At 35.9% G+C, this 22,122-nt stretch overlaps 1 protein-coding gene across 3 annotated transcripts in view; it reads right to left on the reverse strand.

Annotated features, from left to right (window-relative positions):
- Window positions 1-1,007: 1,007 nt before the first annotated feature.
- Window positions 1,008-22,122, reverse strand: part of DSE (dermatan sulfate epimerase) — a 69,895-nt gene continuing 48,780 nt past the window's right edge. For 2 of the 3 annotated variants that reach the window (XM_058566409.1, XM_058566407.1), the window contains exons 3-6: window positions 11,838-12,091; window positions 8,883-9,122; window positions 5,822-6,029; window positions 1,008-3,690 (exon numbers count right to left, since the gene is read on the reverse strand). In XM_058566409.1, the coding sequence (XP_058422392.1) occupies window positions 1,929-3,690; window positions 5,822-6,029; window positions 8,883-9,122; window positions 11,838-12,091 (2,464 nt within the window). In that variant the 3' untranslated portion in view covers window positions 1,008-1,928. Of the gene's footprint in view, window positions 3,691-5,821; window positions 6,030-8,882; window positions 9,123-11,837; window positions 12,092-22,122 lie in introns of those variants that run through there. The other variant, XM_058566410.1, reaches the window with a different exon arrangement.

A 22,122-nucleotide genomic window follows, 5' to 3' on the forward strand; every position in this document is an offset into this window, starting at 1 on the left:
AAAACATTCTTTTAAACAGTGTGTAATGACATCCTCCCTAGAGACCTTTCCCATGAAAGAAAAAAAAATACTTCCTCAGAAGTCATTTTCTAGATTCCAAGTATAATGAATGAAGCACAGTAAAAAGTCAAACTTGTGCTTTTTTTATGTCAGAAGGTTCAAAATTAGAACTGCAAAAAGGTGCTCATAAGAGTTTCTGGGTATTCTTATTTTCTGTTACATACTGGTATTTCCATGAACAAAAAGGACAAGAAAAAGGAAAAGATCGCCATTACTTTATACCTATAAATCAGTGAATGTGTTCTTACTGTAAAATTTGAGACCAACATATTTTCTCTTTTCAAGGGAGAAATATATGAGACTCAAGTATGCTGAATGTAAGATAATTTATTCTTAAGTTCCTTTTAAGTATCTCATTTTCTTATGCTGATGTATAAACTGTGGAATATGTTTCCAGTACTCTGTGCTGCTACCTCCTGAGGACTTGATTGAAAATAAATACAAAAATTGTATGTTTAAGTTTGGTATTCCTTAAATATCAGAAGTTGGCTTTTGTTTTTCTGGGTTTTTTTTGGCGAGGGACATTAGCCCTGAGCTAACATCTGTTGCCAATATTCCTCATTCTGCTGAGGAAGATTGGCCCTGAGCTAACATCCGTGCCCATCTTCCTCTACTTTATATGTGGGACACTGCCACAGCATGGCTTGATAAGCGGTGCATAGGTCCGCACCCAGCATCCGAACCTGCAAACCCCAGGCCACCGAAGCGCAGCACGCAAAGTTAATCACTACACCACTGGGCCAGCCCCAAACTTTTGTTTTAAATGTTTAAAATATGTTTAAACAATAAAAAGGTAAATAAGCAGAGAAATTACTTCTTTCAATTCAAACACTACATTATAAGTTTAATTAATGCATGTCCAAATAAACATTTCTCTTCAAAGTTTTTGAAATTGTTGCATATGTGTTGAATGTAATGAAACAAAGAAGAAAGACACTATAGAAAAATCACAATTATGACATTTATTTAGCAAAATAAAGTTGAAGAAAGTTTTCTATTAATAAACATAAGAATCATATTCAAATTTTAGATTCTCCATCTTCTTTGGTATTGAATCAACGTTTAGGATATAAAATATTTTACTTTGAAGATTAGTCATTGGGTCTACAACAGTTTTCCATATAAGGAAAATAGAAAATTAAGTTACCTGTTATTGTTTTATTTATTGAACCAGTGGATTCATAAAAGCAATCAATTATGCATGTGCAAAGACCAACATCATCAAGGAAATATTCATTCATAGATATATGTTTTCTACTGGAAATACATTTTAAGTTTTTAATGATCTTCTGCCATCATTTTACTACGTTACCTGAATAGTAATCCAATATGCAGATAAACTGCTCTCCAAGGAAGTTGACACCAACATAGCAACATTTATTGTTCAACTTAGCAACATTTATTTTTAAACATGACTACACCATTAAAAAAATTTCTGTATTTTTCAGAATTGTGTGCTTCAGTCTTTTCATAAAATAGTACCTGGAGATTGCTAATAGCATTAAATTAATATTAATAAAATCCAATTCTATCTAAATCCTTTTTGTTTCTCTTAAGAAAAAAATATTACTTAAAACCAGACTCTTTGTTTCTTATAAGAGTAGTATTATAGGGACTGCTGAATTAGCCAAGCCAAACCCTTTCAGAAACACTGTGTGACAACCGAGCTATTCTTATTCCTTTGATAAATTCTTTGCTTGTTCCAATTCTGATTTCTCCATGTCCCTGCTTTCTTGTGTGAAAATATCTTCTCCTTAATTTGTTAAAATGAATCTGAGAAAAAAAATCCAGTAACAAACTAGGGCAATAATTTTTTTTTTGCATAGACTTGTGACCTCAAAACGATCAAGCAATTTATAGCTTCCGTGCTAACACTGTGATTGGGAACAAGAAGAGTACAACCACAATAAAATACAGCTATCTATGAGAAGGACTGCATAAAGACATCTTTGGCCATGGAGGCTCTGGGCCCTCTGGAAATAAGTCAGTTGCATTGCCAACATAACAAAGAAAATAGCAATATTCAGAATCAGGAACAATCTGGTATATGAAGCAGACAGTGACGGGGCTCTGCTGTGAGTAGTTGTCACCATCCGCGCCTGTCCAAACTGGCCTTTCATCAAGCCACCATTTTTGTGTTTTTCATACGTTACATCTGCAAAATCTAAAAGGTCTTTCATTTCTTCATCTTCATCTACGGGCAGTTCTTTCTGTGCCAAAATCTGAGCTTTCTGTCGAATCTTTTTTTCATTGACCTCAATCTGTGCAAAAATATCAGGGACAGCATCCACAAATTTATAGCGTTTGCCTCCCCTTCGGTTTTTCTTGGACTTGCTTTGCTGCTGCTGCTGTTGCTGTGAAATGGCAAAAATCCTGTCGATGGCCTCCTCGGTCTGTCTCTTATCTGAAAATCTCAGCAGGCGCTCAGCAGTCTTCCTAAAGCTAGCTGTGTTCCGGACTCGGGACAGGATCTGCTTCTCCAGCAGCTGGAACACTGGCTTAAAACGCTGCAGGTTGTGTTCCACAATAGCAGCATAGTCTTTCACCTCAGGGACAGTGGTGCTCTTGATGGCTGAACTCCGGTCAAACAGAATTTTCTGACGATCTGCAATGACCTGTGCAAAGGCAGATTGTCCCGTGGTCTCACCTGTCCAAAGGTAAGTGGCATAGGCATGCTCGCTGGTAGCTATGAACACATCCAGTTGCTGAGAGTCTCCGTGGATGCTGAAGCTCTGAACATCTACGGATGGCCCTATGAAGAGGTAAGCTGCCCTGGTGATGGGGCTTCGGAGGTGCATGGTGACATTCACATAGTTTGTCCCATTGTAGGGATATCCCCGAGGGTATGTCACTGAAGCAAAGGTTGCTTTCTCACTGTAGCCAGTATCATCCATCCAGTACATTTTATAGAGACCATCTCGCTGCCTGATGAAAGCTCCATGGACTCCATCTACCACTGTCTCCTCAAAAGGAAAATCCACGTTGTGGAAGAAGCTTGCTGCTGTCTCCAGGGGGCTCTCCTCCCCCAGATGTATTTGATCCACAAGGAGGAGAAGCTGTGGATGCAGGAGGATCAGATTCCTCTGAACATTCTTCAGATTGAGCTGGGGGTTATAAGCTCCCACACCTTCTCCTCGGATGAAAACGACCCCATTTTTCTCCCCTGCAGCAACCACTCTCCCCTGACAGCTAGCAGCCAGGTCATGCTTGTATTTAGACCATTTTGATGAGCAGTCTTCTGTGACCTGACCCTCCCAGGGAGAAAAGCAGCTCTTTGACACAGCTGGGGAAAACATCAACACATTGTTGAAGAAGGTGTACTTTGGCCCGTAGAGAGCCTCAGTAATGAAAGGCACACCATTGGGAGCAAAAGTAAATGAGTTTTGATCAGGATGTTCATGCCCTGCATTAAAATTTCTCCATCCTTTGATCCAATCTTTGTATTTGTTTCTGTGGACAATGTCATATATTGCACGTCCCCCAAGTTTTCCTGACTTAAAGGAAAGGAAAGATCTATCGATTTCTGCAGGCAGTGCACTTCCGTAAGTGACAACGCCCCAGTCTTCAAAATAATGCAATGTAGGGGTGCCAAAATCTGGAGGAGGAACAGATTTCAAGCTGGCATCATACCTGAAAAAGAATTAATTTTAAAAAATTAAGCAGTTTTCTCATGGAAGTGAAAATAACACATCAGAACTGTGATGCCACATGGTAATGTGGCTGGAGAAAACAACACACAAGGCCACCCAGAGCACTGGCAGTGGAGAACGGATCAGAGACATTTCTGAAAACACCCACGGACCATCAGCATGCACAGAGGAACACCTTTGGTGAATGGGAGAGGAGTATATCTTTACAAAATGATCCTGGGGTTTGAGCCTGAAATGATTGCTGCTGCTAATTATTACATGGACTTTCTTCACTTAATGATTTCAGGGCTGCCACCAAATGACTGGGGCTCATAGAATTAAGCACTTCATCCAGACCTCTAGTTGAGGGGCTCCTATCCTAGGGAGCCTCATGTTAGGATCTGGACTCTAACAAGCCTCGAGTTGTAATGAAGTATTGTTCTGCAACAAGTGATATTATTGCAAGTTTGGTAGAGCACTTTTTCCCTCTAAAAAAATAATTTAAATAGAGTTGAATTTCACATATTAGATAAAATTTACTACCAATACCACATCTAAGACTATAAATGCATAAAATTCAGGAAACTATCTAATACTTGAAAATTTGTAACTATGGCTACCACTGCCTAGCCCAGATCCAAGGGTTTTGTTTTGTTTTAATCTGAAGATGATATCATACTGTTGGGACAATAAATGGCTTATTTTTATTTAGGACAAATGTTTGCATCAAAGTAATACAATAGCTAACATTAACATTTCACAGTCATTAAGAACACAGGTTTTTGATTCAGAAAGGCTCAAAATATAATAATGAAGATGACTGTTTGCATTGATGATTTGAGATAACAGCCTTGATAGGTTCATAGATCTTGAACCTGTTCATAGATCTTGAGATTTGCTGCTCAAGGGAAGAAGGGCAGACCCCTATTCTTAGCTCTTAGATACTTTTATCTAAAGTGAATCAATCACGTATGGTAGACTTAATCTTATTGGTGTTTGATTTTGGTTGTTTTGTCTGTTGTTCTAGAGTCTCAGTATCAGGACATCAGAAATTGTGTCTCTACTTAGATATAGTATAATGTTGGCTTAATTATTATAATTTAACAAATCCAGATACAAGCTGAATTGGCCATCATCCTTCTCTCAGTTTTTGGTCATATTCCTGTAAAGGCAAATTTTGAATCGAGTTAGGTTTAGCATTAATCTGACTCCTACAGTCAGGTTTACAGAACTCTCTTGGTTGCTTATTTATGAGTAAGTGAAAACACTATTAAATAATTACTTCATATCCCTAAAAAGGGTCATAATGGTTGCATATTAATATATTTAGTTCATCTGTGAAAATAGTTTTAAAAAATGCTGGTTAAACTATAGACAGCTACCACTTTACTAATTTTTCCCCCTAATTGTTTAAATTAAAAAAAAAAACACAATGAAGAAAAGCAATCAAACCACAGAAGCTTATTTTGGAGTTGAATGCAAATTTCAAGAGTTTGAAAAGACATCAGGAATTAATGATTAACCAGTTCCCTGTAATTTTTATTTTAATTTATTGGATGCCAACAATACATTTGGCAGTACTTAAAAAGGAGACCCTGGCTTCTCCTTCTGGGCTTAAAAGATTAAGGCAAAAAAATTACACGGTTCTTTTATTATCAAAGTAAAACTGTCAAATACTGTCAAACACTTTTAAATAGTTTTGAAAATTTAGTAACAGCTTTGCTATTAGAAAATTATAATGCTCCATTTACCAAAACAAAACAAAATATTTTACTACCTTTTTTTCTTTGGAGTGATTATCAGAATAACCCAGTTTAAATTTTGTGGTTTTCTCTTTGTGCTTTCAAAAATGATGTAAATAAAAACATGCATATCTATGAAATAGTGTGAGCCAAGGACATTTGTAAAACAAGAACACCAAAAACTGCAAACAGTAATTAGATCCTAAATGTAAGGAAATGTTTCTAACAGATTTTCAAACACTGCGATATGAATTGAAGCTGCAAGTACTTAGGTGGCATGGAGAAAGGGATAAAAAGTGCTTTAGGTTAGTTTTTTTTTTAAATGCAAAAATCTAGCACACTATACCCCTGGGTACGATTTCTCTCTAAAGCCAGCCCAACGTGTCATACCAGAGAAATTCCGTGTGAAGAGTACACCAGCGCTGCCCTTTGGATGGTGTCCCTGGACCTTCCATCACACGGTTCCTTCTGATTTGGTCAGCCAGCCAGTTACCACTGCCATTACGCATGACAAATTTATCCAGGAACACTAATTGGCTTTCTGGACCATAAAACCAGTTGTAATTTGAGTCTGCAATAGCCACAGTTCTTTGAAACCCTGGGGAAAGAAGTTTGACAGAATTAAGATAAGTTTAAAACTGCATACTCCCATAAAGGTCTAAACAATGATTTTCAATCCTGGTTTCAAATTAGAATCAATTGTGTATCTTGGATAAAAATAACAAACAAAACTAGGATGCCCACCCTCTATCCCAGACCAATTAATCAGAATCTTTGAAGGTCTTCCACAAATCTTGTGTGCAAGTTTGTATTTGTTACGTGGCAACTTGTCATTGGTAATGGAAATGCCACAACTATTAATGCCTGTGTATATTGGCCATCTTCCTAATTTTCCAATGTCCATGCTAAATGGCATTATATTTGCACAGATACATGGGCTATTGCATTGTGCATGATGAGTTCTTAAACCTGAAATGAGCACTAGCTCTCCCACCAACTCATTCCACATCCTAGGCCAAGATAATAACATAAAGTGCTTCAAGAAAGTGGAAGAAAGAGGAGAAACTGAGTTTCTATAGGAAAAAAACTTAATTCCCAGAGAAGATCCTGCCAGTACATACTGCTGGAAGTTAAAGAAAAGAGAGCAAATACAAAGATCACACTGGAAAGGTCAGAAAAACAAAAGCAGGTAAGACTGGATATCAGTATCACGTATTTTGATGCTCTCTTGTTAGTTATATACAGCCACGCACCACATCACGTTTCCATCAATGATGGACTGCACGTACAACGGTGGTCCCATAAGATTAGTACCATGTAGGCTAGGTGTCTAGTAGGCTATACCCTCTGGGTTTGTGTAAAGACAGTAGGGCAGGAAGAAATTTTCCTCTACCCTTCTAGGTTCTTCTGGTTAGTCTAAGAATTAAATTGACATGAGACAGATTAATAGCAGAAAAACAAACGAAAGTTTAATAACATGCATACATGAGAGAAACCCAGGAAAACCAAGTAAACTCACCAAAATGGCCAAAGCCCTCACCTTAAATACTATCCTCAGCTAAAGACAAAAGAAGATGTTGGAGGTGGGGAGAGTCAGGGCCTTCAAAGGGCAAGAAGGCAATTCACAGGTAGGTGAAAGGGAGGAAACATTTGGAAAACAAGTGTGTTTGGCTACACAGAAATAGAAGAACACAGAGGGGAGCCCAACAAACAGGCTTTTCGAGGTTCCTCCCTGTCTACCAGCTAGTTCACGTTATGCTAAGGTGATAGCTCTCTTCCTGAGACAGGTTTTTTAATCTGAATTCTTTTAGGCAGTTAAGGGGGAGATAACAAGAAAAACTTTCTGAGTCTTTTGTTTCTTAAAAATAATCATCCTAAAATAATCCTCATGTTAAAGAGACACATTTTGGGGCAGCAAATTTTGTTCCCCTTCAGTACACTCTACGATGTTTGCACAATGAGGAAATTGCCGAACAACACGTTTCTCACAACATATCCCTGTCGTTAAGAGAGGCACGACTGTAATCACTACTAGAATAGCGACTGTAGAGAAAAATGAGAAATGTCGTTGAGAACAGATTGACTTAACACAGAATCTCTTCTAAAAATGACCATATTTACATAATTTACAGCTAATGTTTTTGCTTCTACCAGTTTAGTAAAGGCTCTCCCAAGTAAATCTTATTATAAAATGTGATTCTCTGAATCCTATGAAAGCAGATGATACGTTTTATTCGTCTTTGAATCCCTGCCTAGTACAGTGACTGGCACAGAGATGTTCAATAAAGATTTGTTGGATTAATTGACACAAATATGTGAATCTTCCTATTAGAGATGTTTATACTGTCTTTTCCAGCTAAGGAAGTAGCCACAGACACAGCTCACAGCACACCCAAGCCCTGATGTGGATGGCTGTGAGATCTCAGCTCAAATTACAAAGCTCTGAGACCTCTTAGAAGTCCCTTGCTTTAGCTGGCCTTTGTCTACCAAGATAAACTACAAAACAGGCCTCTCCTGCATGTCTAAGAAATAAGCAATAAAACAACAGCGATCTGAATGTAAGTCTAAACTAAATCTCAATATAGTTCTTTTGCTCTGACGTATTTTTTGGATAACCAATCCAATAATGGAGATTCTGTCCAATCCATGGGTATACAACTGTAGGAAAAAGATTTAAATACTGGATTCTTTGCTGTAGGTCTAGAATCATCATTTAAAAATTGCATTTCACTGGGGGGAAAAAACCCATGTTGATCAAAATCTACTGCCTAAACTTTTTCTAACATCTTAGTCCTGTTTAGAAATAAAGAAACTTACAAGGCTCTCCTAGAAATGAATAAGTTCTCAAATTATACATATTTTCTTTTAGAGCCAGTTCTCTTAGAAAGCTAAGCTACACAGCAACAAGAAATTAGAAGTTTTATAGCAATTCATTTTTTGGTTAATTTTCTATACTTTATACTATTTATTTCAATAAAATATTTAAAGAAAATAGTAAAGCTCCAACTTTCATTTTGAATCAAGTCTGTATAGTTTGGAAGAAAAAATTACAAACTGAAAAATAAAATAGTATTGATTGGGGGTCACACAAAAAGAAAAATTAACATGTAATCATAAATGTTTACATTCTGCTTAGACTCATGAAAATGAGTTTGTATATGTACCCAAGTTTGTACATATACAAAAATAAAACTATTGTGGGGCTACAAATTATATTTGAACCCTTACGCTCCAAACTTTACAATACCTAAATCACAAATCCACATGTTAGCTTTCAAAATGTTCTGGCTATCTACAACTCTTGAATTAAATTCTTCTATGATTTTTTTAAAAAATCTTTAATCTCAATATGATCCAAACCCCACATTTATTTTCCTAATCCAGCCCATTTTCATAATCAGAAAAACATCCAATAGCTTAATGTTTTCCCACTTCTGATTCTTCACTATACCTGGCAGGATGGTTCTATACATAAATGCAAAGTGTTGTTTAAGCCACGGATGGCCAAAGTGGTTGATGTTAAAGTGCCTCTGCATGAGAAACATATACTGGAAGAGAGATCTAGTGGTGTAGCTGCCATATGCAACTCCTTCATAGAGGGAGCCGTCAGTCACCTCTCGGAGCAAGACCAGAGACTTCTCCATGATGGTCAGGACTTGTTTGGTCCATAAGTAGGCTTCCTGAAGATATCCTGAAAGATGAAAACATGAAACAATGACCGAGGCTGTAAAGAAGCATAAACAAAAATATGGCCAAATAAAACCCTGAGTTATCCGACTAGTTTATATTACAAATTGCATTTTGTAAAACTCTCACATATCAACATTATAAATAATATCCTGCTTATCCAGGTTTGTGATGGGTCCATGATGTAAGTTAAGAAGTTCTTGAATATAAGTCATTTATTAATTAAAGATAAACCTTTAAATGAGTATCAGTCATTTTCCAACCATTAATAAACTGAAACCACATCATATCTGAGATCACAAATTGCACATAACTTTATGTCTTCGGAAAAATATCTGTAAATTGAGACTTTTATTCAATTTTCCTAAAAACTATTACTTGAAAATATGTTTTGAAGTTTATCACTTTACAAAACTTTCACCATTATTTTATAGGATTGGTAATAAAGCTGTAAATACTACAATGGCTAAACGGACAGTGTTCAATTTGTTCTGTCATTCGAAGACCATTTCTCATCCTTTATGTGCTTTTAGATTCGCTAGGATGTGAAAACGCAGCACAGTGGGGTGGAGAGACCATTGGCGCGGCAATCTAAGAGTGAAAAACATCAACTGAGAGTCCAGAATCTGCCAAAAATGAGCTACATGATTCTGTTCAACCACTTCTTCAACCTGTCACATTTTTCAACCTCCTCAACTGAAAATTAAAGGTCTAAAAATTTTGTAAATCCTTTTGACTCAGAAATGCTAGCTTTCTATAATTCTTGCGAGACCAGCATTTAGGTAAAAACAACCCCTCATATTTCTATAACATTTATAATTTACACAGCACTGAACACAATCTTACTTAATCCTTTTAACAACTTAATTATGCATTATTACTCCAAAATTACAGAAAGGTTGACTTGTTCAAGACCCCTGGCACATGACTAAAAATGAACGGAACTTTGATCTGAACTAGGCCTTTAGATTTAAGGTTTGTTTTGTTTGCTTGTATTTAAAACATACAACCTATGAGGATAAAATTAAGCTCATTGCCTCCTAATGTGGGTGGAGTCTTGTTGCTTCACTCCCACAGATGTGTGTGATCATCAGTGCTAAACACTCCACCCCCAGCCTACTAGGTGTGCTGGTGTGGGGGCTTCCCCAGGCCCAGGTACCACCAGCTCACAGCCTAAATCCAAGGTCCCAGGCTAAGTAAGACCCAGCTCCCACCTCATTGGGGGCAGCACGGTTCTCAGCCTCAGCTGTGCAGAGGTGACTGTTAATTGTCCCCTGGTTCCTTCTCCCATCCAGCTCCACACCTGCCAGTCTTCTGGATCGTTTTCAATTTCTATTCTCTAATCATTAGGGTTTAAAATTCCAATCATCTTCATCTTTTTCCTCTCTGTATCCTCCATCTCCAACTAGATACCAATGTGACTGATGCTTAAAATCAGGCCTGCTGCGCACTGCTGCCCAACTATCACATTACCTGATTTTCCTTATTTTTTCCTTACAGCAACCCAGTTCAGGAGATACGAGGCAATGCCTACCACCTTTGTAAACTTCAAATCTGTCAATACGAGGTATTGATATTGTTATTCATGCTATGTCCTGTATTTTTCCACCACCCATACACCTTGCCTAGAATGTTTTCTATTATCCCACTTATCCATATCCTAGGATAAGGGAGCTAGGATGAAAATTCACTTTCTTAATTAAGCTTCCCTTAAATTACTACCAATTAAATTCTATTCCAAGAAAGGCAACAAAATATAGTGGAAAGAGACTGAACTTTGAGTTTGGCCAGAACTGGATCCAAATCCCACCTACCTTATATGGTTGATGTGAGAATTAAATAAAATATGGACAAGGATTAGCACATGTCATATGCTCAATTAATGTTAGTTTCTTTTCCTCTAAGACCTGATTAAAAGTGATGTTTGGTTGATATGACAAGGAAGAAAGCTAGACTTGGGTAAAATCCGATGCTGAATAATCTACGAAATGCCTACTAATTCTTATGGGGAATAAAATCAAGAGTTAAATTATTTTAGATTTGGCAGCTCCAAGTATATATTTAATATTCTAATAATTCACTGTGATTTTAGGGTTGCTTTTCTTAAATACAATCTTATTCAATCATTTACAGACTTCCATAGGAGTTGTAATTAAGTCAGAATTACAAGAACAAAGAAGATGCAATATTAGCAATTACATAATACATTAAGGCAAAGCAGCTATGTAATCCACAAAAATCACTTCCAAATTTGACCTAAATGATCTAGTTTGGTTGTTTTTAGAGAAAAAAATGTCTAAGTCTTTAGAGAAAAAAAAAAGTAGTGGTGTGAGGATACACATCTGTGTTCGAGGAACATTCATTTCAAATAATAAACCACCTATTTAGCTTTTAAAAACTCCATGTATCTAGGCTGCCTGTCTTCACTGTCAAAATTCTCTGTAAAAATGAATATTCACCACTGATCCTGTGCTATAAGGATATGCCTTGGCAAAATCAAAGGCCATAATTAAACAACCTGCAGGTTAATATAACTAGCAGAAATGAGGAAAGAGATGTCTCTCAACTCTTTAAGTAAGATAATTACTTCGTCTCATGGGCTTAGTTAGGATCCAGGTATGAACATGTGCTAAGACTAGCTATAAAAAAGCTTTGCTTACAACATGGCAACTAAGACTGATGTCAGCTTGGGCCTCCCCTCGGCCGTGTCCACACCCACCTTGATTCATCAGAACTAGGCTTCCTGTGAGCAAAGCCATGCAGTTGGTGGGCTGATGATTGTGCAGGTATTGAAATCCCCATCCTCTCCTATATGAAGTCTCATACATATATCCCGAGGCATTGGCAATCACTTCAAGAAACTTCTCCTGTTGTGTCTTGCTCAGGTAGTTGTACAAGAAGTCATAGGCAGTAGCAAAACCAACCAGGGAGTGAGCAAGCGGGACTTCATCCCAAGGAGCATCTTTCACCAACCTGTAAAGGAAAATAAACCATGGAAATGAGTGCAAACAAAGCGCACAGATTTCATCACACTTTTTAAGTGTCTGTTTCTCAGAAGTAAAGGGCACATTTGAAGATATAATCCAAGAGGTTTAATGACACAGAATCGACTTCCTTCCACATGAGACAAAAGCACAAAGTTTGTCTAATGTGAAAATTACAGAGTTAACACTTTTCTCTCTCAGGTTTTTGGCAACATTAAGATGTTGAGAATTTTTACGCTTGATTTTTTATTCTTGATGAGAAATAGAAGAATATATTCAAAGAGATCTAAAGCACATAACCTGTAGTGGCAGGGAAAAATTCTCTGGATACCCATTTAACTAGTGTTCACCCTCTCCTTTTTACCTGCATAAGAGGTTCTCAGTTCTATTCTGATGGCTAACTTGCGAAATCAGTCAAATATGTATATCCATATTATTTCCTATAGGCTGGTCAAGATGAAGGTACCATGGTCTATAGTTTATGATCTCTCAGTCTGGACAGACCCACTTGGTCAACATCATGAAGAGAGTGGCTAAAAAGCTGATATAAGCGAGTAAAATGAGCTGATTGTAGCTCAGATTTCTCCATCTCACTCTTTCTCATAAAACGAACTGCACTGCCTTAAGGTCCTTTGGATATTTTTCAGAGAAGTATAAAAGCTGATCTGTGAAGTGTTAAACCGTCATTTTCTAGGAAGCCAAATTTCTGCTTGACTTGCTACATTATTCTGCAAGTATTTTAATAGTGTGTGGCCTGCGTTAAACAGGAAGCTAAAAAGGATCTTTCACAATCACAATTCTATGGAATTATCCAGAAAACCCTCCCCATCTGTTCAGGATGTATTTGAGTAATCTCTAAGAGAGGGAAACAAATGAAGAGTGTGCTGTACTTGTGGGAGGTGGAAGAAAGCTTTCAAGTAGGGATTAAACTAAAGCTTAACATTTCTACGCCATGAGCCTCTTTTGGCAATGTAGTGAAGCCTTAGCTTCTTTCTCAATATGTTTTAAAATTCATAAGATATAATACCTAGGGATACAAGTAAATCTATTACTTTGAAATATAACTATCAATATAGATATTTTTAAAAATTGTGATATACGTGTTTCTTTATTAAGGCATTAAATAACAAGATTTAATAGCAGAGATAGTAACTACCATAATTTATAAGTAGCGATGAGCATAAACAATATTTTGACACATATACATAACTGTAATGTGATATGAAAATATCTGTGACAAAGTTACAGATTCTCTAAATTTTACTACAGTTGGTTATCTACATTCAGGATTTGGAAGAAATGCTAAATTTCAGTTAGAGTTAGTGAAAATTAAGTATTTTCCCCAAACAAACCCCACAGATCCCAGGTTAAGAATACTTAAAAATATTCCAAGAGACTTCTTCTAGACTGTGTTCTTCCTTTAGGAGTTTCTTTTTTTTTTTTTTTTTTTAATTTTATTTATTTATTTATTTTTTCTTTTTTTGTGTGAGGAAAATCAGCCCTGAGCTAACATCCGTGCTAATCCTCCTCTTTTTGCTGAGGAAGACCGGCTCTGAGCTAACATCTATTGCCAATCCTCCTCCTTTTTTTTTTTCCCCAAAGCCCCAGTAGATAGTTGTATGTCATAGTTGCACATCCTTCTAGTTGCTGTATGTGGGACGCAGCCTCAGCATGGCCGGACAAGCGGTGCGTCTGTGCGCGCCCGGGGTCCGAAGCCGGGCCACCAGTAGCGGAGTGCGCACTCTTAACCACTAAGCCACCGGGCCGGCCCAGGAGTTTCTATTAAAGACATGATCTTAATGAGGCCTTCTCTCGTCACCCTGTCAGAATTTCAACATCACTCCCCAAGCAACAATATCTCGTTTCCCTTCCTCAATTTTTTGTTCTCTTAGCCTTTATGTATGTAAATGTATCAGTATATGCATACATATACATATATGTATCCCCTACTAGAATCTAAGTTCTACAAGTGCAGGGTTTTCTTTTCTCCTCTGTTGTAGTCACCATTGGGTCCCAATCCTCCAACAGTGTCTGGCACACAGTAGACTCTCAATAAAGAAACAATGGAAGAAAAAGTCTATAAAACTAGGCCACACTGTGGACAATGAATAAGTGATCATTAACGAAATCAGGAATTTGGAGGAATCCCTTGGTATTTGATAACAATGTCAGGGTTTGGTTAGCTGTGCTGATGATACAGCTTGGTGCTAAAATGACTAAGGTTGATGAGTTTCATAACCAGTGGGTCACAGACAAAGATGCCTTGCCAGTCAGCTTGCCAGTGTGTGTACTGGTTGTAAACAGGCTGTGAAGAGTGTGAATAAATTCCCTACTTTTAGGAAAAAAACAACTCATACTGCACACTCACTGCCAGGGAATTAGGAACAGTGTTCACTGACTTGTGGTGAATGGTAAGCCAGGCAGAGAATCCAAGTCACTTGTTTCCCAGCCTGTATCTTTGCACCAGGTTATGATGCATCTATAAATGACAGCATATACACCTAGCCATGAAAGCTGACATCAATGAACTGCTGCCATCTACTGAACCCTCACACATCTGATTAACCAATGAACTTATTTTTAAAGATAAAAGAACATTTAATATAATTCTCGTCCTTCAGGAAATATTACTACGCAATTTCCATGAAAATTTCCAAGCTCCCACATACAGTTGCTTATTCCAAGCAGTTCTCCATTCAACAAAATACTAGCACGTTGATTAAAAAAAAAAGTTTATGGTACCATCAGTTTGATCACTATATCATGAAACCTGATCTGTAATAGCTATATTTATTAAAGGTTATCTAAATCCTTTACCAATACAATCTCACCCAGCCTGGAAGGGAAGTGGAGCATATTTTACTGTCATGGAAACCAAAGGGAATTTGCTTCTAGCACATGGATGGCAGCAAAGAAACCATCTTATTCAATGTGATCCTGACTAGTGGTTAATAAATTTACCGGAAAAGCTGGTTAAATGCGGAATCATAAAAAAATGATACAGGTATTAATTTATGAATTTTATTTAAACTTAAAATATCTATATGTACACAGATTCACCAATCTTTTGAAGGTGAGCTAGATGCCTTTTCTTTGAATATGGGTCTACAGATAGGAGTTTCACTGTTATTTCCTACAAAGAACACACATAATACAGCATCACAATTTCCAGCTTTGGTTTCTTTATAATATAGGAAGAAATTAAAGATATTTGTGAAGGAATGTAGAATACTTCCAGATTTCTGTGAATTTTTCCCTAAACTTTTACAAACCTCATCCACATTACATTATGACAATTTTTTACAGTAAGTCATTCCAAGGCATTTAAGTTGGTTTTAGAAACATTAGTTCGTTTTCTTCTTGAACTCACATTTATTCTATTTATATACTATTATTAAAATTGTGTAATTACAGGTATTAGTGAAACTAGAAAAAACTGGTTTGAGAACAAATACAACTGATATCCACTACGCACATACCTCTACTGGTGGAAAGAGCAATGAACTGTCGTACTGGAGGGCGGCCTAGCAGTCTTGACATTCAGCATTCTACAAGAGCTGCTGCCCGGTTACCCAAGGAACGGAGGTTAATTTCACTGGCAAGTCAGTTAAGAGGAAGTTAGTTAGGAAAATTTTTACTGTATTCCTCCTTGTATAAGCTATACTTTCTCCCCTTAAAGAGCCGTTCTTAAAGTAAGGTCCATGGACCCCTGGGGTCTCTGAGACTCTTTTAGGGGATCCTCGATTAAAAATTACTTTTTTAATAATATCACCATATTATATGTTGATATTTGAACTGATGGTGCAAAAACACTAATTGGTTAAAAATGCTGGCACCTTAGCAAGAATCCAGGCAGAGGCACCGAATTGCTCTAGCAATCCTTGTACGATTCTGCACGTTGCTGTGCACGCTATGTTAAAAAAAAAAAAAAAAAGCCAGTTTCACTTAAGAATATCCTTGATAAAGTAGTAAACAGGATTAATTTTATAAAATCTCAACCCTTTTCAGATATGTCTTTTTAATATTCTGTGGGATGAAATATATACAGCACTGTGGTTACCAAAGTGCACTAACCGTCATGAGGAAAAAACACTGTGCGTTGAGCTGGGAGCTGAACTAGCTGCTTTTTTTCATGCAACATCTCTTCTACATGAGAGAATGATCAAGTGACAAATTATAGTTTAATTTAGACTTGGGTATTTAAGTGGAATTTTTTCTGAAAATGAACAAGGAAGCCTGCCAGTTCAAGGATAACTGAAAGCCTTCGTTACTAATGACAAAATTGGAGCTTTCAAGCAAAAATAAGAATTTTGGAAAACTTGTACCTGCTACCATGAGCTTAAGAGCTTACCAATACTTAAAGACTTTTCTGATGAGGTCAGTGATAACAAATGTGATTCATTTTTATATTGTATAACTAAATGTGTCAACATTTGGAAGACTGGAATAACTCAGCGAACAAACGTTCAAAATAAAAAGGCATGATATTACAAAACCATGCATAGATAAAAGAGCCATTGTAAGTGCAAAATATACCAATGGATTTTTTACCGTTTAAAAGATATGAGGAGTTCAATAACACAGTCTCAGATTCCACAATGAAACTAACTTTTATGAAACAGATTCCACATAAAACTAACTTTTTTGAAATTACCACTTGTCAAGTTCTAGTACATTATCAAAGAATATACATAATTATCTGAAAATATTCTTAAAATACTCCTCCTTTTTTAGTCACATATCTATGTGAAGCCGGATTTTCTTCATACTTGAACCAAAACACCACATTGCAACGGACTGAATACACAAGCAGACATGCAAGATTCGCAAAAATGTAAAACAATGACCTCCTTCACACTACTTTTTGTTTTCAAAAATAGTTATTTTCTCCTAAAAACATGTTATGTTAATATGAAATGGACTTATTTTTCAAATGAATGCATAAATATTTTTTAAATTTCCAAGTTTTCATTTGTAGTATGGTAAATATTGATAGATATAGCCCACATAAACAAAGTTCTTTGATGTCCTCATTAATTGTAAAGAGTGTAAAAGAGTTCACAGTCCAAAAAGTTTAAAAAGTGCTGTCTAGAATATTTTCAAAGGGGAATTTATGTGAAACAGAATGAATTGAACACAGAAACAAACTATTAACTGACTGGGTTGAGGGTAGGGTGTTGGCGGGAAAACACACAGAATTTGTCATGATGTGCTGTTTCCATGAATACAGTTGTGACTGTAAAAGGAAGAAAAGAGGCATAAAAATCTTTCCAAAATTTAGTAGCTTCATTAAACTGAATTTTTATAACAATTTTATATGGACAGACTGCTTCCATTATCACAAATGCTTTCTGAACTATTATGTACAGAGTACAACAGCAGGCAATCTAAGAAGTCTGTCTGTCTTAAAATTTGACAGCTTACTTGATGAAATCATAAAAAGAGGTCTAATAACAATGTTGGCAACTATTTTTATTTGTACAGATTTGAGTTTCAAATGATTATATTTAAATTTTTTCATATATTTTAATAGATATATATAGTCTGTAGAAAATAATTGTCTGTGAAAAAATTAATACTTAGCACTATAAGGTTCACAGAATACCCTGCATAATATTGTTTAAAGTTTTATACTATTTCATTTACACAAATACTGTTAAAATAAATACATGGAATAACAGAAATTTAGTGTTTAAAATTTAACAGGTGTCAAGAGATCACTGATATTTATTTAAATGAATCAATAATATACAAAAAATAAATACTAGAAACAACAGGACAACTCATAATTCCCTTTATAATGTTATTATGATTATTAGTACTGTTTCCTAGCACTTTTCACAGCCTAACAATTTTATACCAGCCTTTTCCATATGTAACTATATTTTGAAGGTCATGATTTGATCCATGATATAGGCAAATCTACATATTTTTAAAAGTATGTTTAAATGAGGCTCTGCTGTTTGTTGAACCTTTCCAAAAAGCAGCAGAATTCAAATCAATCCTTTTTCTTTTTCTCATTTTGAAATAACATATAGTTTCATTAACCTATAAATTATTTACTTAGTAAATTCATAAAGTAAAAGATTCATGTTTAAAAATATGGTTTATTTTAGACACCTAGATATTTATGTAAATATAAATTTAAGAGAAAATGAAACAAGCTTTAAAAGAATTATGAATTGAAGTGCAGAACACAGCAATGAACTCTTTAGAAATTCCCAGGTGTAGACTTGACAGGGTGGAACGGCACCAACTTCACCTTTGCCAGCTTCACTGCAGCTGTGTCTCCTGTACATAAGCCACACCTCTACCTACAACGTGTACTTGGTCACACCACCAAAATAAGCCAAAATAAGGTCAATTCTATTTTTAAAATGTAAACTAGTCTATTCATTTTTAAAGGCTCCTGAAGACAGTAACCTGATGGAAAGCCATTCAGTTTTCAACCAAATGCCTCTGTGTGTTTGGAAACAACTTCAATAAGTTAGGAGAGTCATGGATTACCGCTGCTTTTAAAAATATGACTAATGGCAGTTGTGATTCACCTTTTTTCCCTCCATAAGTTAAATTGGAAAACTAACCATGAACGTTAAATGTCAGTAATATGCTAAATTTTGTAAGTAATTCCTATAAAATTTAGCCAAAGGAAGTGGATTTCTAACTCATGTGGCCTTGCCTAGGAAGTGCACTGGGGCCTTGACAGTGATTTGCCAAAAAGAGCAGAGTAACTTGATCTAAGGGCCTCTGAGTGGGTGGCCAGCTATCCAAGGGGCAAGTTCAACTAAACTCTGGCCTTGCTTTTTGTCCATATCGCAAATGTTTGATTAGGTGGTAAATGGGTGGCATTTGCATCATCAAGCAAAATTCACTATTTATAGTTGGGAGGAGAGAGAGAAGTTGTACTTCATATTAATTAAGTACATAGTATATGCCAAGCCCTTTATATACTTTCATTTAATCTTCAAAACTCACCTTAGGTATTATATGCCCATTTTATAGATTGTAAAAGTGCTATTTAGATAAGAAAATTACCCGTTCAAGATCACCTAGTTAAGTTAAATGGTGAAGCCAAGAATGGAATCCAGGACTATCCAAATCTAGAATTGTTTTTACTTCCTCCTGGTGAGGAAATGCACTGTGCTTTCAAAGAAAGTCACTAAGTTTGCAATAAGAACCCAACCAGAAAAAAGTGATAGAGGTAGCAGACCTACAAAGAGCTAGGCAGAAGGACACTTATGCTGAAATACGACACAGGGTTCCAAGCCCTGCCATATTCATGACACTAAGACAGATACAAGGCAAGAGATATGGGAGAGGGGGAAGACATCAGAAGAAGAGATGCACGTTTCTGTGTTCAGATGGTTGCTCAGGGCCCACCCAAGGCACATGCGATATCAATCATGTAGAATTCCTGAAACAACTCTTCCTCTCCCCACAGACTTCTAATGAGCCTGGGGCTCCTAATGTACTACTCCATGTAGAGTTGGTCCAGGGACTGGTGGACCTGAACCTGGATGGATGCTCAGAACCTTCAATTCCTTAAGCTGGCTGCCCAGAAGACACGGAAATGGACAATGAATGAGCTTTCCTTTTTCAACATCTACTCTCTACTTAGGAACAATTGCTAGAAGGATAACAGTGTGATAGAATGAGAATTGACTGTATACTAAGACATCTTAAAGGAAAATAACTTATCAGCCCTGAAATGTAAAAGACCAATTTCTCCCACAATCTAGATTTCTATATTCATTAAATCACTGGCTTCAATATAGCAGAACACTACCACTTAATTTCATTTTAAAGCTAAGAATTCAATATCCCAAGTATTAAATTCTAAAATACAAAAATTTAGGTCAGCTTGGCCCCACTCAAGCAGAATAGTGAGGAGTCAATTATGCAAAAGCAGAAACTAAAGAGAATATTCTTTTTTAATTAAAAAAAATATTCCAGATGATGTTCAGAGAAAATGAATTAATCTGAATGTTAAAATACACAAAGCTAATGTGAATAAAATGTAGAGTGGTGTTATTAAACGGGAAAAGGCACTGCCACATCATTATTCCAGTGTTTAACTCACTGACACGAAGTCTTACCCAAATATCCGAGTATGCTATCCAAGCATAATCTATTTAAATGGAATCAAACAGCATCTATAATTTAAATCCCTTTTAGTTGACCAAGTGTGCTTTGGGCTAGTGTCCAGACTGAAAAGGGAAGAGGGAGAAACGGGATAGGTAAGATGATTCAAATTTGATAACAAGACTTCTATTTTGTTGGAACGGCAGAGCTCAAAGGACTGGGGTTAAAAACAGGCTTACCTACCAAATTCTTAAGACGAATTATGAAAGAATCTGTTATAATGGGGAAATTCTGAAACCCAGAGAGGTGCTAAGAGAGAATAACAAAGACTTGCCTATATTGTTCACAAAAGCTTAATCAAATTATTTTTGCCCATTTAAAAAAGTAGCTTGGTATTTTATATGTTTAACATGCTTTATGTTTACATGTGTAAAATATAAAATATGTTTCAAAAAGTTCAGTTGGACAACTCATTGATGCCATTGCTTCAGTCAATGACTACGCAAGCATCCAGTGATCATGTGAGAAACAATGCCTGGAACTAGTCAATTTGATTGTAAGAAAAAAATTAAACAAGCAAGAATAGCCAGGGAAGTCAATTAAAAGAAGAACAATGATGGAGAGTGGCTAGCTCTGCCAGAGAAGAAAACATACTGTAAAACTTCACTAATCAAAACAGAGTGGTACTGACATATGAATAGACAGACAAACCAATGGAGCAAAACAGAAAGAGGTGCAAAACAGGGAAATTTGGTATGTGATAAAGGCAGCATCAAAAATAAATAGAGAAAAGAAGCACTTTTTAATAAGTTATATTGGAACAACTGGATAGTCATTTGAAAAAAGATAAAAATGAATCCAAACCTCACAGAATACAACAAAATAAACTCTAAACGAATTAGGCAGCTAAATGTAAAATATTAAATCATACAACTATTAAAAGAAAACATGGATGAATTCCTTTGTGACCTGGAGAAAAGAAAGCCCTTCCAACTATGACTCAAAAACAAGAAGCACTAGAAGAAAAGACAGATCATTTTGGCCATATGAGACTTTAAAAACAACACTTTTGTATCAGCAAAAAGACACCACAAGCAAAGTCAAACACAAGTAACAAACTGGGAAAAAATATTTGCAACATATATCTCGAATACAGTTATACTTATCCTAATATACAAAAGGCTCTTAAAATTTAAGAAAAAAAAATCAAAATCTCATTGGAAAAATGAACAAAGGACAAACAAGAAAGCAAAATTCTCATCTCCATTTATAATAAAAGAAATGTAAATTAAATCCATAACAGGAAATGTCCAGATTAGTGAATATATCAAAGTATGACAAACACTCTAGCAAAAACTGTGGAGAAATAGGCACATTCTTAAAATGCTGTTAGGGGTGCAAAACAGTATAAATCCTATGGAGTTTGGCAACATTTAACAAAATTATATAAACATTTTATCTTTTGACCAGTAATATAACTTACACAAATCTACCTCAAATATATACTTCCGCAAATACAAAACCACATATGCATAAGGTTATTTACCATGGCATTATTTGTAATATGATTCTGATATGGCATATCGTGAACTGTGCATATGTTTCAAATATTCAAGATTAAATATAAGTCAGAAATAAATACCAAAATGAAATGATTTGGGATTTGATTCAAAATAAAATGAATAACGGAAGATTCCAAACAAAAGAACAAGATAAATCTCTAGAAACCAATCTTAATAAAATGGAGATGAGTGATTAACCTGATAGAAAGTTCAAAATAATGACTATAAAATGCTTGCCAAAGTAAGGGAAGCAATGAATGAACAAAGTGAGCATTTCAATAAAGGGATAGAAAATATTTAAAAGTACCAAACAGAAATCATAGAGCTGAAGAATACAATAACTGAACTGAAATATTCAATAGAGGGATTCAACAGC

Source organism: Diceros bicornis, chromosome 23, assembly GCF_020826845.1.
Source record: "Diceros bicornis minor isolate mBicDic1 chromosome 23, mDicBic1.mat.cur, whole genome shotgun sequence".
NCBI classification, from domain to species: Eukaryota; Metazoa; Chordata; class Mammalia; order Perissodactyla; family Rhinocerotidae; genus Diceros; species Diceros bicornis.